This window comes from Pararge aegeria, chromosome 14 (genome assembly GCF_905163445.1).
Source record: "Pararge aegeria chromosome 14, ilParAegt1.1, whole genome shotgun sequence".
In the NCBI taxonomy this organism is placed as follows: domain Eukaryota; kingdom Metazoa; phylum Arthropoda; class Insecta; order Lepidoptera; family Nymphalidae; genus Pararge; species Pararge aegeria.
This window is the reverse complement of record NC_053193.1, coordinates 12,308,355-12,327,202: the sequence shown is the minus strand read 5'-3', so window position 1 is coordinate 12,327,202 and position 18,848 is coordinate 12,308,355. Positions and strand designations below refer to the sequence as shown.

Below are 18,848 nucleotides of genomic sequence, written 5' to 3'. Positions count from 1 at the left end.
TCCAGACCGGGTCGATTAACGCGAACAATAAAGACAACTACGTTTATAAATATCTCGATATTATATAAATTTCACTTACACCTTACATAACTGTAAGCGAAATCGAAAATAGTTTCTGAGAAATAAATTGGTAATCTAATGTAAAATATTAACCAGACTAAATTGACAGGGAAACAGTCAAAAGGAAAGCACTTGCTCTGTCAATTTAGCTTAGTTTCTAGAGTGATTTAGTGTTATTAACAGAATTGGCACTGTTAAAATCTAGAAATCCCGCTAGCTTTGTCGAGGCTCGTTCGCACGGTCTGTATGCAGCATTAGATGAGTTTTGTTTATACAGTACCAAATATTTGAAATCAAGCGAGCGCGATATTATTAATATAAAAAAAGCTTTTAATAAACGCAAATAGCACACGCATTTCTTGCGTAAAAATGTTGCCACTTGCGGCAATATGAGATCAACTTACAATGCAGATGCAAGGTACCGCGCTCATGCTTGATTTTTATACACCTTTGTACATTTATAATTATTGTTATCGATATAATTATCTAAGAAATTTATAATGTTATTAGTGCCTGTTATAATCGGTTAAATAACTACCTTATGATATCATTTTGATTGCCTTATAATAGAAGATCTCGAAAAAATGTTTTTATTAGTTAAACTAAAATGATGAAATTCTAAAGATTTTAATTGTTGTAGATTAGGATAATGTTAAAACGAAATTATGAATATTGCAAGTGCAATAAATAATAACTAAGACTGAACGTTTACCATCTAACGATTCGCGGTAAATAAAACCCGGTCAAGTGCGAGTTAAACTCGCAAGCTAAGAGCTCCGTACCTCCTCCATGAAATAACACTTTTTAAATACTTTTGTATAGGCGGGTAGATATTACCTTCGGTATCAAGCTATATAAGGATATACCGACCACTACCCTAGAAAGATTTCTGTAATTAACTGTGATTGCGTTGGGTTTATTAAAAATGGTTTGAGGTTCGGCTCGGCCGCCTCCCCTTAAATAATTCACGTTGTTAATGGACGCCCCAAAAAAAAAAGGGTATAGTAATATAACAAAGTAAAAAATTTTTCCAATATATTAACATCCGTCCATACACTATATAGCGGGTATTTTGAAATTCGCCCATCTTGGTTTTAAAACTCACAAAAAACACACACTGTTAAAATTTTAACTCTATTACGGTAGGACGGTACCAACACGGACAGAGGAGCCTTCAAAATAGTATCCTGTGGGCAATCCCTAAAAAGTATTTTGGTAATATAAAAATATTTCTTAGCCTTCGATCATTTTGAAAAATTTCATAAAATCTAAATTTATGAAAATTAATGTTAGTTTTTCATGATTTATTTTTAAATTGAACAGTTTTTTGATTAGCTGGTGAACGATCAGCCTAAATTATATTGCGTATTACGAAATTTATGCGTATTTTGTCATTCCCGTATTACGTCACACTTAAATCTTATCCTATCCGTGCTCGCTTTCTAGTAATGCCTTTTTCCACACAAATCGTTTACTTATTAACCTTCTGTTTTTAAATTAATTGGCTAGGCTTTTGGTTCTAGCCCTTTTATGTGACGTGACGTATTATCTGGATGACCCATATAACTTAATATGTAAAATTTGATGCGATTATTAATATTTCGTGAGATCAAAGCAATCTTAATGGTTGTGTTTTAGGCACGTATACAAGCACCTACCTAAAACACACCCTGTAATGGTGTTGATAGTACGTTGAGTTTCCAACACTGCCAATGTGAGCGTGGTAAATAACCGACTTTTGAGTTTTGTTGAATATGTGGCCACCGACTACGCCTTTTTGTTGAACGATCGATCTGTTTTATTATATCAGGGAGTAAAAATGTATATGGGTTTTCAGCCTCTATGTAGCCTAATTTTAAATTTCTTTAAAACATAAATTTTTTTGTAGCCGTGGCCTAGCCGATGGCCTACTCGTAAACCATTAAAACGCAATGCGGCAAGTAAGGCATTGCTTAAACGCGTTATTTAAATGAAAGAATACAGCAATAAGCGCTAATCGCTGTATTTATAATGCATAAGACGATGACGATTGTATCAAACTTTTATATTAAATAATCGGCCATTACGTCGTAATAATTCTGAGTTACCCTGATGTGAAATCAACAAATTGTTCATTATTTTTAAACTTTACATATTAATATATTTAATTTTTTGATTTTTACATACAATTAATATGCTATAGATAGGTACTGTTATACTTTGTTTATGATTTTTTTTTCAGCTATCCAATGGACTTTATTATTGTAATCCTTTTTTTTTATTAAATAGCTATAAGTATTTTTAACAGTATTTTATTTTTACTCCTTAAACTTCTTTAAATCGACACTACAGAAGTATATAACACCTTTTCCTACTCAACTGTTTAATCAAAACCGTTAAGATTTTCCGCATGAAAAAATGCCCGATACATTGTTGTATTCTAAAAGACAGACAGGAAAATTTTAGAGAGTTCAAAAAAAATAAAGACGCAATTTAAAACACGAGCAACGTGTAATAAATACTCTGGTACATTTTGGGATAAAAGTCAAACAAAGGCCCCGAGATATGTTAATCGTGGCCTAACGTCGTTATTGTTGGACAGTGTTTTGACAGACTACCATTGACATGAAAAAATACTACGTAACTATCCCAACGTTATGGCACGTTTATTAACAACGCCACGAAAATCAGGATATTGTTCTTATGTTTTAAATGACTTATAAAATACAAGGTAGCTGATGGGGAAAATGAAAATATTCCTATTAAGAATTAGAACTACTAGTGTCTGGAGAAAAATTGTGGTTTTATGCAGTGTTTCCACATTACCACGAAAAATGATGCCAAGCTGCCCTAAGCTGTTATCAAGTTTTGCGCCTAAAGAAATAAAAAGAAGTAAAGCACTAATAATAATTAATTTATTCACTAAATATTAACGTACTAAATATACTATCTTTTTAGTACATCTACAAATGTGTTTCGTGGTATTTTAATGTTGGCAACACTCCGCATCTTCTTTTTCCCTTCGGCTTGTTGTTTTAATAGTTTTTTTCTTCGAGTCACGTCCCCACCATACTGAAATTATAAAAAAGAAAGTTTTATCGCAGGGATACAGTAATTATCAATTTTACTAGCCTTTTTTAGCTTTTTACACATTACGTAAACATGAATGACAGTTATTTAATCGTTTATTTTAAAATGTTACGATTCGTTTACTGATCTGTATGTTTAACCTGTCAATCGACGAAGAAATCTAAATGTCAGTTTCAAAAAGTTCATATTTGGAAGCCGTTCTTTTTTTTTAAATTTTACATTTACGACACTTTTTGGGGAAATGCGTATAAAAAAATATCCATCCCACCTTTCATGATTCTGTAAACGGCATTGGCTTCTTAAATAATTTATCTTTATCATAGTGCTATTTATAGAAGTATAAGCCACAATGATGTACGGCTACAAATTGCGAGGAACTGGTTCGTATGGGATGGTACATTCAATCGTTTTAACTCGCCCGCAAGTCAAGCCTACTTTAGTGCAGCCTAGAAGTTCTTAGCTCTTAAAGTCTTAATCTTTCTCACCTATGCGAGGAGGCATGTGCCCAGAAGTGCAACAAAACACTAAAAATGATGATTCATCTTCCTTTATCATACAGTGCATCATCGATATAACAAATCGGTAGGGAACAAGTAAACATTGGTTATGTCAAGTTTACGTTATATCATGGTTTGTTATATTGAAATAGGGTAGGTCTAAAATTTTTACAAAGAGATAAAAAAATATTTTATTGACAAGGTTTTTGATTGACAAAATTCCTACACTTTTTGTTTAGTTCGTACTTTGCACAACAAAAATACACTTATTAATCATAACTTCTTATTGCTTTTAATAAACTTTTCCGTCACACCATTTTGTTACTGGAATTAAAATATAACCAAAGACAACTACCATAATTTAAATTGTCAACTACCACAGATACAAATTCATATATATCATAACATTTTGATAGTTGAAAGTTAGTTAATATTCGTTATAAAGCGGTTGTTCGGTTTTACATTGCGAAATTTGGTGTATTTTACATTGCGAAAATTCTATCAACTTGCCGAATCGGGGCTAAACTAAGCATTGGCGTCCCTTTTTCACATTTGAGATTGTTGGATTGAAACTCACAAAATACACTAAATAAGATGAGTTTTAAGCGACCACAAGTAAGACAACATTTCCCAGTCAACTGTCAACAGAACTACTGGGAATAAACGGACGGGAATTCCCCTTTCAGAGACAATTGGATTAAAGTAGGCAGTTGCCAGTTGCCACCTTCCGGAGTAATAAGCTTAATTTGCTGTACTCCGCGAAAACTAGGAGAATCTGTATGGTGTAATTTATAATATCTTCAATCTATATACTCCACACCAAACAGATCTTCGACAATGTTCGAAAATTGGTTTTTTTTTTTAAATATCTTTAAAAAAGCTTACCAGTTTAGCGGTTACATCTTTCCGATACGCCTTCAGTGTTTCCCGCGAATAAACTTTTCCAGACACAACGGCCTGGATGGCGATCTATAAAACAATTACATTTTGTTACTGAAGCCTTGTTATTATACTTATTTCTTACTATCAGTACATCGTTCCCGTTTATTAGCCCATTCTCTTGGAAACCGTTTGTTTTTCTGGGGTGAAAAGAGGCCTACGTTACTCTCCGTACTTTGAAATAACTCTGCCAAAAACAAGCTAAGTGAAGGCGTAAAGTAAGGCCAAACAAACAAAACAACAAACTTGCAACAGACGAACAAAACAGCGCACACTATTAGTATGGATTAACCTTCTTTTAATAACGAAGGTAAGCTATATAACGATGCTAACAAATACACCAACGAGGCGGTATTATCGAAATCATCCTATTACCGGCACGAATATATATACGTATGTATTTTTTAAATTTAGTATTCTTATTTTATATTCTAATTTTTTGTATGTTTATATTAATTAATTCCGTTAGATACAATTTTCTGCGACTTGATACATCGACCGCTATTGGTCCTATTATTATAACTAAAATTGATAATCTACTTTAAATTGTTAAATCGCTTGAGATCACTAAGGATGGAGTTTGCCATGACGATGTAAGATTGCAAGGCACTTTTTTTTCGCATCAGCGACCGCAGCTCATAGGGGGACGCCCCAAGGTGCTCGCAGTGGAACTCATGGTCCAGGCGGAGTCTTCCGAAGTGTGATGGTCAAAACAGGCTCCTCTCAGAAAGAGAAGAGTTTAGACCACTTTAGAGAACTGTGAGACAATGTTTTCTATCGCCGTTAATTAAGCATATTTTATTTATTTATTTATATTCTTTATTGGCACACAAAAATAATACAGAAGAATAAAAAAAACACAGACAGAAGCAGTATACTAAAGGCGGCCATAACGCTTAGTAGCGATCTCTTCCAGTCAACCTTTATTGCTTGGCAAATTTTATTGCTCATAACGCACATAACTCACACACAAACACATAACACACTAAAGTCCTAACCACTGGTATCAACGACGTAGTGGTCAAAGACGTTTATTTTTCTGAAATATATTAAAACTACAAACAACGGCACGTACGAAACAATCGGAAATTGTGTAAATAAACTTGAGGGTAAAATTATAAATAAATATTTCATACTGTCATACGTAGCTAGGACCGCACTCAGATTTTGTCAATTACAAAAGTTATAAGTTTTTTCTTAAAAATATTGAAATTTTGTTCTATTTTAATGTCGTTAGGTTAGGCTCCTTATTATACGTAGTAGGTATTAAATCCTTATTCACCTGAACCATCTGTCGTGGGATCATTTCTTTGAGTTTCGTTGTCAGTCTGCGGGCGCTGTACTCTAAACGGCTGGTATGCACTATCGTTGTTAGTTCATCCACTAAAGCGCCATTTATTAGTATATCCATCTGTGTATATGACACAAAAATATGATTAAGACTGTATACAGGTACATGTAATTTTCTGAATGGGAGCAGTTTCTTACTAGGCAGTAATCTTATCGCCTAGTCTTAACTAACCGTAGAAGTAACGGCCCCCGTCAGTCTTTTTTTTTAAATTTTTCATTGGCTGTTAAGTAAGAGTGTTATGCGCTATTCAAATAACTTTCCCTTGATACATGATTTAAGGGAAAAACACTACTTGTTAATCTTTTTGTCCAGCAATAAAAAAAAAATTGAATAAAAAATGTCATGTAAAATAATAATAAATACTCACCCTTACTAAAGAGCTCGAGTGGAATCCATAATCCTGATAGTCAAAGCTGGCGAATCCGGAAGTCAAACTCTTCAATGTGTCGTGAAAGTCTATGACGACTTCGGAGAGTGGTAAGATAAACTGCATCATTGTCATCTTTTCGTCGACAGAACTTGACGGGAGGGGGGTACCCCGTCGATCCACACAAAGTGTGTTTACAGCACCGATGTATTCCACTGGAGTGATTATTGTGCCTAAAATTTAAAGATATAAGTATACCTATATACCAAATGTATACTTAACATAAACTTAAAACAGTTACCCAGTTAATCTGTACCATGTATTATGTATATTCATTGGTACACAATAATAATAAAAAGGTGTTTAAGAAGCATCTTAAATGGTAAGTAAGCGGCACGGTGCGACGGCGTTTTCAATTCAATCAATTGCTTCCATGCCACAGAATAAAATAATTGATTCAATATATAATAATAACGAAATAAATATAATATAGAATAACGAATCCCCAGAGAACCGTTTGTTTTCTTGGGATAAAAAGTAGCCTTTGTTACTCTCGGCCAATTCAACTTAGCTTAGGGCGTAATGAAAAGACAAAAAAACATACTTTTTGCATTTATAATATTAGTAAGGAAGTAAGGATTACTGGTGCTTATTTTTTAATACAGTTTCCTAGAGTTATGTTTACTCTAGGAAACTATATCAAAATTCAAAGTTTTATTCACGTAGACCTGATTACAGGCACTTATGAAGCGTTCAACATGTTACACTAATGTTAGTGCTGGTGATAACTGGATTCGTTAACTTAAAACTAAAGCTAGGAGGGTTCCAAACGCGCCCTGGTCTAAGAAGAGCCCACAACAAACTTAGCCAGGTTTTTTTTTGTTATCACCATCTCACAGTCTACTTAATGTTGAGCTATGAAGTTAGAACAATTCATACTCAAGCTTTTTTTATCATACATGTAATCCTTAATATTTTTCTATAACCTTACGTTTTATATAAACTTTGAACTTATTGAGTGGCATCTCAAGGATTTCATCTGGTAATTTGTTATAAAATGATGTATATACAATTACCCTTAAATAAATTACTAATTTTATACAGTAAACTGCACTACAAGTTTATTTTTACTAGAAGTAAATGTTAATATTATTACAGTCTACTTTCTTTTTGAATTTTGTTATATTTTTATGTACATAAATTAAATTTTCAAATATGTATTTATCTTTATGGGACAAATTAAAGGGGCTGTCGATGTTTCAAAGGGAGAAATCAATGATTCCATACCAATCACGTATGGCTCGTAGTACTCGACGATGTTATGAGGATCCGGCAATAGTAAGGGATTCGTGATGATTACCTCTTCACCTTTATACTGTTTTATAGCTTTAGCGCCTTTCACTCTGAAAACATTTTTAGAATTTAGAGCGTTAATTGTAACTGTATTCATTGGCGTGCATAGAGGGTATGCACAGGGTTTCAGATGATATAAAATGGAGAAAATCTCCAGCACGAGTTGTAAATACTTGAGGGTAGAATTTTAATAACTCTTACAATGCCTATCCTTAAGCTTTTCATAACTTGTACTGGAGATTTTCTTCATTTTATATAATCTGCATACCCTGTGCATACCCTCTATGCACGCCACTGACTGTATTATACCGTATATTTAACTTTTCCTAGTGTGCATGCGTTATAACTACACAACAAAAGGCATGGAGTTATAACGCATGCACAATTGTATAAGCATAACTGTTACTTGTACATAATACAACGTGTAACAGAATTACGAAATAATATCGAAAGATGCATAAGTATATTTCATAAGGAATCGCCCTGTAAAAATATTATATCAAAAGAAGTATATTTATTTTGCCATACAAACGAATTCAAAACATTCCATGATTTCAAAACACAAGTGTTGACTTATGACAACCCTATTAAGGATAAAAGACCGACATGCGCATAGTACCTAATAAAGTGAAGGGAGTCACTTGATTTTAATATTGCTTGTGGTGTTAGGGCTGTATCTGATTTTTTCAGTAAAAATTATGGCAGCGGTTTACTCAACCTAATAGGTTATTAGGTTTTCGGTTGAGTAACTAACTGCCATTATTTTTACTGAAACCTAATAGTTATCAAACCTTATAGTTTATTAGGTTTTCGGTTTCACAGATAAGTCTCAGAGACAGTACATAATGTACCTTTAAAGCCTCTAAATTTTAACATCATTAAAGGTTATGTTTTGTTATAATTTGCATGACATAGAATGTCATAGACTGTAGCACGGGATGTTTTTCTCTTTATTGAAAAACCAAAAACAGTTAAAAATAGGCGGCCTTAGTCGTTAGTCGGTGGAAAATTTATGCAAAAACTAAAACAAGTCGGTTATCAAGTTTGAAGAAGACTTGATAAGCCGAAGCATTATAAAGTCTCTGGCAGAGATTCCGCGGCCAGCATAACGTAGGTACACCCTTACTTTATTTTGTAAGGCACGGACGGAGCAGTCAGAATAGCTTCGGCCTTATGCTCCTGCAAAAGGCGTTGCGTGAATACGTCCAGATGCAAAAGTCCCAGGAATCCGATTCTCCATCCTTGACCTAAAGCTGGACTGAAATAAAATTAGTTTTCAAAAGTCAATACCGATATGTACTTTAAAGAAGTAAGAATCCTGATTTGCCAAGGTATTAGGATAATATTACCTAGAATCTACATTGACGCTGACTGCTGAATCGTTCAAAGCCAATTTTTTGATAGCGTCACTGAGCTGCGTGTGTTGGGACTGATCTGAAGGGAATATTCCAGCGTAAACCATGTGTTTAACTGTTGGAGCCGATGCTACTTTTGTTTCTTCAGCTGATTCTAGGGATAGCAGTTCATCGCCTACGGATCCACCGCCTTTAGGTCCGCAACCTGTCCAATAAAATTAAAATGAAAAAAATTAAACAACCCTCGACTTTCAATATTATTTACATTATTCTACTAATCAAGCCCTTTTATTTGATAACCATATTGAGGGAGTTGTGAAAAAATACGTAATCCGCCATTTTGTCTAAGTATTCTTTTGAATTCAAAATTCATTGACTCGAGGTAAACAATCCTAAACCATTGTATGTTGTGTTGCAAGAACGAAGCAGAAAGTGCAGGTGATAATGAACCAAGCATTATTCTCTTTAACCCGAAAAACGGGGATGTCTGTCACTAGCAAACTAAGCTTGGTAATGACTGTTTATCTTACACAACCTTCTGCTACATAATCAGGCCCGAAAATCTATGTAGTACCTACAATCCGATGAAAACATCATGTCGGAGGTTGCAGAAGTTAGCCGCGAGTGTAGTTGCATAGGTAGTCAACTATACCGTCCTGGCGTAGATTAGCTTGATACCGAATATCGCAGCGATTCAGCGCTTCGATATTTCACCGAATATTGCACCGATTCAGCGCATTGAAACGCACTATGTTTGAGAAGTCACAAAGTTTGATTCCGATCATACTCCCACTATAAAAAAATACCAAATCAAGTAATCAAAAATTAAAAAACTGAGCTAGTTACAGTTAAAGCTAGTTTAAGATCAGGGTAACCATTTTATTGCCAGTATCCTTAGGTAATTAACCTAGCTTAGAACTATCACAGTCGATTAGACAAGTGAAAATAATAGAATACAATTGTATGACCAAAATCCCATGCCTAATTAATAGAAAAAAAAGATTTCCGCAATCGTCACTTGTTCATATCAATACATGTATGTATGCAATAAGTAAATAAACAGGGGATTGAGTCAAGAATGGACCAAATCAGTTTACCATAACTTCAGTTTACTAAATAATGCAATCTTACAAAACTTACAGGTTTTATAAAATACACTGTCACAATTAACTCTGTGGAATGCATAGAAGCCAATAAATTATCGCACAAGGGAGTTAAGCTACGTAGTACAGATAATTTTTTGCAAAGCATTTAAATTATTAATACATTTCTGTGTATCCAACTTAGCAACTTCGCTGGAGACAACTCCCAGGAATGAACCATCGAGTGCTAATTAAACCATTCAACAGAAGGTCCGCGTCTGAGGCACTCTACAGAAAAAACCTATGCATCCTAGTGCTTACGGTGCACTGTGGGCTTAACAGGCACATGTTCAACACACACAGATCTATGTAGACGCTGTAAAGAGGCTTCGGAGACGCCGTTGCAGTTAATCTGTTTCTGCACCGCGCTGATGCATAAACGCAGCACTCTTTTGGGGAAGTATATAATACAACCAGAGGATGCTAAACTTCTTCCAGCAAAGAAAGTGCTGCTATTCCTGGCGGCGACTAATGCTTGCTGGGAGATCTAGACAGCGGCGTCACAATAGATCGTAGCCGGTCGACGTGACACCAGGGACCAGGCGAACCTGAGCCGCAAGCATAAGAAGAAAAATATCCTACTTACCCACCATTACTACTTGCCCAGCGACAGCCTTTTCAATAGGTTCCTCATTCGGTCGTAACAGCGCCAAATACTTCAGCGTATGCTGCTTCAAATCTGACCTCCATTTCACTGTCTGCCCAACTTCAATTGAACCAGATTCAATATAGGCCAAGCACATTACACCTCTATATTTATCATGCCATGTATCTATTATTGTGGCTTTGAAATGTTTGTTTAAATCAGCTTTGGGTGGTGGTATTCTCGTAATTACAGCTTCCAATAACTCTTGCACTCCCCATCCTTTTTTCGCAGATATACTTAATACGGTATCAGGGTCTATATTGAATAGAGATTTTAACTGCGATTTTGTATTTTCCGGGTCTGCTCTTGGCAAATCAACTTTATTAAGTGTGGGTATTATAATTAAGTTGTTTCTTTTTGCAAGAGAGTGAACCGCAACGGTTTGAGCCTGAACACCTTCATTTGCATCTACTAGGAATATTACTCCTTGACATGCTTTTACACTACGAACCACCTAAAAAGTTATATTAGTTGATGTAAAAACATTTAACACAAAATTACACTGTACACACATTAACACGAAATTACACTGCTACATTTCTTCAGTTCCAGAGTAAAATTGAGGAACAAAAACAGTGCACCCCCTTCCTAACTTTGTACAATAAATTTCATTTATTTCACTATAAGTTAGCCCGACTGAATCTCACTTGGTGGTCAGCTATTTTTATTTTATTTATTAGCTTTTCAAGGGAAACAAACAGTATAATTATACATAAAAGTAATGCCGTATTTTTGTATTACATAGACCAATGAAGTTTCCACAACTTGGTGAAGTCTACAATAACAGGCTGTTAACCTGTATACTTAGGCAAGTAGCTGTATTAAATCCAACTCCATAAACTGTTTCTATGTGGATTAGTGGCATATCCTGTGTATAAAGTGTTGGCGGAGACCAGAGAACGTTAACATATTACAAATTCCCAAAATGTTTCAGTCATACTGCAGTAACTACATCTTCAGGCAAGGCACTCCACATTTGTATAACTCTATTGCTAATAAAGTGCTTGGAAGGATTAGTATAGATCTCACTTATGAACACTACAACTCTTACTTATGGGTCTGGGAGGTCAGGAATATAAAAACAATAATTTAATATCTTACCTCATTGGAAAAATCAACATGTCCGGGGGTATCTATTAGATTCAAAAGATAGTCTTCATTCTTGTATTTGTAATTCAAAGATGCTGTTACAGCCTTAACAGTTATGCCCCTTTCCCTCTCCACCTAAAAAATACATTTACTCCAACCATCAGAATCTTAGCAGGTTTTGATTTTAACAAGCTATTAACAGCACTTAACAGTTCTGTACACTGTATCAGATTGCTATGGTTAAATGTGAGATGACCCAACAAAGTATCAACTTTGAGCTTTGGACTACATGCTAGAACAATCGCACACACAAACTACTAATGTTTTTCATCCACGTTTTTGATACAATCCACTTGAACTACTCCAACTTGAATATAGATAACTTGTGTCCCTCTAAGTCAAGTGTGCAAAGGAATTTTCTAGACAAGCACGCCCAAATCTAAACTACAAAACAAATACAAATCCCATTAGGCTTAATAGCAATCATCATGAAATATTATGGTGCAAGTTTTAAAAACACATAATAAATATAAAGTATTGTATAATGTATTTTAAGAACTGAATAGTTAGTAATTTAAATAGCTTGCCAGCTGCTTACTGCTTGCATCTGTCAAAGTTGAGCTGGAGAAGTAAGTCTAAATTCAAAATTTCTAAATTTTAAGTTATTTCCCCGGACAAGCTTAATTATATCAATACTTGCCTGAAGTTGGTCCAAGACTTGGCTGTTTTCGTTGCCCGGTTTTATAGCTCCGGTTAACTCAAGCAACCGATCAGCTAGGGTGCTTTTACCATGGTCAACATGTGCCACTATGCTGAAATTTCTTATTCTTGACATGTCAACAGCTTCAACATCGTTAGTAGAGCTAGAACAGCGTCTAAAAGAACTACTATATAAGTTATTAATTGATTGAATTAACCCAACTTTCAATTAACAACTTATTATTTGATGAGATTACCTTTTGAGTATCCTTATATTATATGCACATGAATTAAAATTCCATATCTTATTTAATAATCTCACCATCTTCTAGATGATCGTATGATTTTTATTTATATATCATTTGACGTTACAATAAATGTTTACAATTTGATTCATTTGGTTTGAAAAATACGAAAACTAAAAATGAATGACAAATTATTATGATTGTCAAAATCAGCTGTATGTACTATGTACCATATGTCAAGAAGGATAAAAAGTTGCTGTAGGACTATTGTGGTCTTTGACATGCTCTTAGTTATAAACTATGGAGGGTAGAGGTAAGGAGAGTCATCTGATATGGGAGAAAAGTTGAAAAAGTGTCCAGTTGTTGCGCTAAATAACAGTTCAAAAATCCTCCACAATGGCGCTGGTGGATGCACAGGGTATGAATGTAGCAATCGTAGATGAAGTATGCCGAGTTAAAAAATTTAATGTCATTATCGACTAAAGTAGTTAATTATTGAGAATTTCAACAACTTACGTTGTACAAAATATTGTGGTAAATATAACCTTACAGATTTATTATAACCAAACGTGCGTTTAGAGTGATTTTATTTCGTAAACAGTAAATAGTACGGTATTTATATTTGGCGCTTCTTTTAAGAGTTACCCTGATGCAAATGTGGCGCCATCCTAATTTAATACATTTTGACGACACTTTTTCATATACACAGATGACTCTCCTTACCTCTACCCTCCATTTTATAAACAAAGGGCTGAATTTATACCGGTAAATTTTGACACCTTGCAAGGCGGTAATATTTCCCCGGACGAGCTGTCACAAAAATCTCTATTATTACTTAGAATGGATGGAATCCATATAATATTTTATGTTTCATTACTTAAATAACACTTCATCAATTTTAGGCATTGATACCATATCGGTTAAATTTAATCTGTTGTTTACGACTTAGGACAAAATAGTACAAATATTACCAAAAATTTATAAAAATTAATAATTATAATCGATATTTTTGTAAAATAGAGTTTGACACAGAAGGTAAAGCCTAATGGCGTCTATGGCGGAATGAATGATGATACAAACATTTTTAGTGTACTTGGAGACACAGACATATAATCTGTTTATATGTCTGTGATTTGGTGTACACTTGTTTTATTATTCTGGCAACAAAAACTTTCTTTGTCATTCAGCCACGTCATTTTTGTAATTTTTGGTTGAATGAGAAGATTGTTGAGTGTGGTGTTAGTTTACGCGGCGTCTAATTAAACTATTCCCCAAAATATTGAATCATGAATATATTTCGTTTACTCGCCGACTTATCCCACCTGTTAGCTATTATTATACTGCTACTAAAAATCTGGAAAACCAGATCATGTGCAGGTAATCAGTACCGGCTTGATCCTTGTATTTTCAAGTGTTATATACAGTGCATTAAGTTTTATGTTATATTTTATATTTCAGGGATATCGGGAAAATCGCAAATACTATTTTCCGTGGTATACACCGCGAGATATTTGGACTTACTAACAGCTTACGTGTCGGCTTATAACACGATAATGAAAATAGTCTTCATCGCGGCATCTTACGCTACAGTGTATTTGATGTATGTCAAATTTAAGGCCACTTATGATCACAATCACGACACATTTAGGATTGAGTTTTTGTTGATTCCAACTCTGATACTCGCTTTACTTATCAATCGCGAGTTCACTGCATTGGAGGTTAGTATTGTTCCCTTTTCTATCATTATATCGTATTCACATAACTAAATTTTGCAGCAACTTTGGGCCTGTAGATTTAATTCAAACTGAACTTAACTTAAAAAGTAACTTGGACTCTCTATATGATAACAATGTCATGTCTTTCATGTGTTGAGAATTTTATATCCAAAAATTATATTTATAAGTAGATAGGAAATTCATAAAGATAAAACATAATCTGTAATGTTTTACTTTTATTTCTACACTTTTTACAATACATTTAATAATTTAATTAGCTTTTTTAAGTCAGAAATACATGTACTGTATAAGGGTCCCCGTACAAAAAAATGAGCAGTTGGTAGACAGCTTTTTATTAAAATTAAACATGAATAGACAATTATTTTATTGATACTAATTCAAAAGATCTTTTAGGTTGTTCAAAAGTAAAACTTAAAATAAGTAGTCTCAGATAGATAAATTTGTTCAATTGTACCAATTGGTAAGAAGAATGATGGCATTTTTAATTGACTAATTGTAAATTTCAGGTTTTATGGACATTCTCAATTTATTTGGAGTCAGTTGCAATTTTGCCCCAGTTGTTCCTGGTGTCAAAGACTGGGGAGGCTGAAAGTATTACATCTCACTATTTGTTTGCCCTAGGCTCATACCGAGGTCTCTATCTCTTGAACTGGGTAAGTGGAATTTGCATATTCAGTCTATTACTTTATTGGTAGGAGCCACATGATGATTAGTATACATATTATTATGAAAATTCTAGATTCATTTAAATTTGTTTATTTTCAGTAGACCTACTTTATAAATACTTTTTAAATGTCTTTGAAAGGTTTAAATAGGCTTGCTCTATAAGTACTTTTGGAACATCAATATATATATATATATAGATATGACCTGACCTTTCAACTAATGCCAAAAATCAAGTTAAGTTCCTTTGTTAGGGCACAAAGTAAGGACAAACAAACACACTTTTTTGTAAATTACCAAATATAATTTAGTATAGAGAATCAATTAAAATAGATTGATAGTAGTAAAAATTAAATTAAATTACACATATAATAAGCTAATTAATTAATTAATTAAAACTATGATTCATTTTATTTTAATTGTATTCCACTGTGTCATCCAACTATAATCATTTATTACATTTGTACTTAACTGCATCTTTATTTGTGAAACTGGTTGTGAATTTTGTAAATAAGCAGCTATATAATTGATACTCTTATTAAAATATAATTAAAGGGTCATGTTAGAGAAAAGAATAACAGATAAGCTAAATGCTGATAAATTTGTAACACTGAAGATTATGCCCTATCTACTTTTCTCCTTAACCATCAGTTTTAAACCACTTTTACATGTTATTACTATTTTTGAATAATATAGGTTTATAGACAAGGAATTGTATGAGCTAAATTTCATAAAGCATAATACATGTTCCTTAAATATAAACTATCAAAGTTACTGGATATGGATATGCATCATCATCATCACACCAACCCATTAACCGGCCCTACAGAGCTTGGGTCTTGCAATGAGAATGCTAGCCCATTGCGGATTGGTGGACTCCACATACCTTTGAGAACATTATGAAGGATTCACAGGCATGCACATTTCCTCACAATGTTTTACTTCAAAACAGCCCCATTAAAGTAAAGTTGAGCTCCTACCCATTGCACCATCACCACTATATGCATTATTGAATAAATGTTATTCCTTGCATTTTTGTTGTGCATAATTGAATAAATTTTATTATTTGAATTTCAGATATACCGCTACTTTGTTGAGGAACATTTTGAACCTATAGCGGTAATCGCTGGTGTCGTACAGACTGTGCTGTATTGTGACTTCTTTTACCTCTACATCACTAAAGGTAAGTTGAATGTCTTTAGTTCAAGTCCTGTTAACATACATTTTAGTTAGTACTAATTCATAAGGCCGCCAAATTGTATATGTTGGTTGTTATACTTTTCTTTTTTTATATACTTTTTGTGGTGTGCAATAAAAGTATATTCATTCATTCATTATTTCTGCCAACTATGTTTAAAAAGCGAGCGATTAAATCAGCCATAAGTAATATAAAACCATTTTATTGTTACAGTTCTTAAAGGAAAGAAGCTACAGCTACCAGCCTAAGCCACACAAGCCTTTTAGGTGCAATATGAAACTGACAAAAATGTCTTCAAGTATATTTTATATAAGTCAATAATTAATTACCTAAGAACCTAGTTGTACAAGTGACACTTTGCAGCTGTGAAAACAATTGTTATTATGAAGCAATTGTCATTCTGTTATACACTTAATTTATGTAATTTTGTTATCTTCTATGCTATGACTTTGTGATCCTTTGTTTTATCCTTACGCTAAATGGGTGTACATAGATTTTAATCTTGGGGGAGAGTGAGAAACTAAGATTAATAGGAAATTTGTTAGGGGCCATGTTAGTGCAATATTATGGGTGTGAATGACCTATCTGGTAATGGTAGTTTCCAAGATTGTATTCAGATTACTTATATGAATTTTTGTACATTGGGTTACCTAAATATCTTAAAAAACAATTAGTATACATAAAATATATTATAAGGTTTACCCTTAAAAAGTGAGTGTTTTAGACCAATAAGAATGAGTTTTTGAAGATTTGATTCTTTGATCAATCGAGTCTTTTAAAATAAAGACTAGATGCTTAAGAACATAGATTTTCTCTTTATTTTTGGTGATTATGTTAAATGGCAATAATTAGTTTGATTTTTTGAAAGGTTTGTTGACTTGTCAATCTAAGCTAAGGTAAGAAAAAATACACTAAATCTATTTTTTTTTTTTTAATGAATTATTATAATCAAAAATAATTGTTCAAATAATGTCCAAATCTTTCTTTCCTCTGCCTCCTCTTATGTATGCCCATCTACCGCCATTTAGACCGTTGACTTAAAAAGCCAAACTAACAGCAATATTAATTCTAACAATTTAAACATTGTTTCTTAATTTTGGAAGCCAAAAATACAATTATTAGTTACTATTAAATAGTTAATTATTAGCGTGCATGTCTCACCGAGTTTAATATTGAATTAATAATTACGAAACTTTGTATGCGATCTATAACCAGCTGTGCCCGCGTTTAACTTAACCGAACTTATTGAATATAGAAAATCGAAAAACCACTGGTACAGTCCATGCTTCGCAATTATTTGCGAAAATCCGTAGGAACTCTTCATTCTTCCAGGTATAAAAAGTATTGTATGTAAGTATTCTGTAAAATGCAAGTTAGCTTAATGCCAATCATATTTCATCAATCAGTGCAATGGTTAAGCCGAACATAGATATCATACAAACATACACACTCACATTTGATACATCATTAACAGCTGTTAAACAAAAAGTGTAATTATTGTTTTGTCATTCATACAGTGAATACAGAAGTACGATAACACTGGTAACTTATTACCAGTGTTGTCGTACCACGCCTCTAGGAGTAGCTATCGTTATGTCCTACGGAATCTTGTTGTGGGGTAAAGCTGCTGATATCGAAACTATATTTATATTGCAGAAAAGAGCTGTACGATCAATATATAAACTTAAATCACGCGAATCCCTCCGTGAAAAGTGTAAAGAAATAGGTTTTAAGACAAAACATTGCTCTTTATAAACGAAAAGTGGATATAAACCGCCTTACTCGAAATGGACATTAGTTAGTGACATCTGCATGACGTTTGCGAAAGGTGCAAAAGTCAATTGTGGGATTGAGTATATGGTTTTATAATATGATTCCAAAGGTAATTTTGGATCTGCCAATGCATAAGTTTAAACACTGTGTTAAAACACATTTAATAAATCATAAATGTAAATGGTTGATTTTGGAAAAGAGCAACTGCTGAGTTTCTTGCCGGCTTCTCGGTAGAATCTGCCTTCCGAACCGGTGGTAGTCACTACAAACAGACAGACTTGACGTTTCAAAAGTGCTTATATTAGGCCTACTTGAAATAAATAATTTTTGCATTTTGGATATAATAGCTATGCCTAGCAGCGTGGCTCTGTTAGTTTTAATATTCGTTTCCTTTGTCAATAAAAAAACGCTTTAAATATTTTGAATCTGGGAACGAAAATAAATAAGCGATTCCCTTGTGAGCATTGACAGGGTTCATTGACCGCTCGATCGATCGATTTGTTATAGCGTTGCTAAATTAGTATGAAGAAATTCTAAAATTACGAATCCGGGTTAACCTACATAACGGTGTTTCGTAATTGATGTCGATCCGTAAGCTGTAGCTGTGTGATCCGTAGTACGTGCAATACTTCTCACTGTCTCCCAGGGCACTATCGTCTCCTGTGC

General features: G+C 33.7%; 2 protein-coding genes across 4 annotated transcripts; one reads left to right on the top strand and one right to left on the bottom strand.

The window, feature by feature from the left end:
- Positions 1 to 2,937: 2,937 nt before the first annotated feature.
- Positions 2,938 to 13,025, bottom strand: LOC120629206 (translation factor GUF1 homolog, mitochondrial). Of its 3 annotated transcripts, none has more exons than XM_039898062.1 (11): positions 12,825 to 13,025; positions 12,569 to 12,755; positions 11,881 to 12,003; positions 10,720 to 11,233; positions 8,986 to 9,196; positions 8,763 to 8,894; positions 7,571 to 7,686; positions 6,284 to 6,516; positions 5,848 to 5,976; positions 4,512 to 4,595; positions 2,938 to 3,111 (listed from the first exon to the last, which is right to left on the bottom strand). In XM_039898062.1, the coding sequence occupies exons 1-11, from the start codon at positions 12,890 to 12,892 to the stop codon at positions 2,986 to 2,988; spliced, it is 1,923 nt and encodes a 640-aa protein (XP_039753996.1). In that variant the 5' UTR covers positions 12,893 to 13,025; the 3' UTR covers positions 2,938 to 2,985. The 3 variants fall into 3 exon arrangements, with proteins under 3 accessions (XP_039753996.1, XP_039753998.1, XP_039753997.1); XM_039898064.1 differs by having other exon boundaries at positions 12,569 to 12,743; XM_039898063.1 differs by having other exon boundaries at positions 12,569 to 12,752; positions 12,825 to 13,024.
- Positions 13,026 to 13,983: 958 nt separating this feature from the next.
- On the top strand, positions 13,984 to 18,032 carry LOC120629207 (ER lumen protein-retaining receptor). The gene is made up of 5 exons (XM_039898065.1): positions 13,984 to 14,189; positions 14,271 to 14,530; positions 15,055 to 15,201; positions 16,289 to 16,394; positions 16,623 to 18,032. Exons 1-5 carry the CDS (start codon positions 14,099 to 14,101, stop codon positions 16,655 to 16,657), a joined length of 639 nt encoding a protein of 212 aa, XP_039753999.1. The 5' UTR covers positions 13,984 to 14,098; the 3' UTR covers positions 16,658 to 18,032.
- Positions 18,033 to 18,848: the final 816 nt, after the last annotated feature.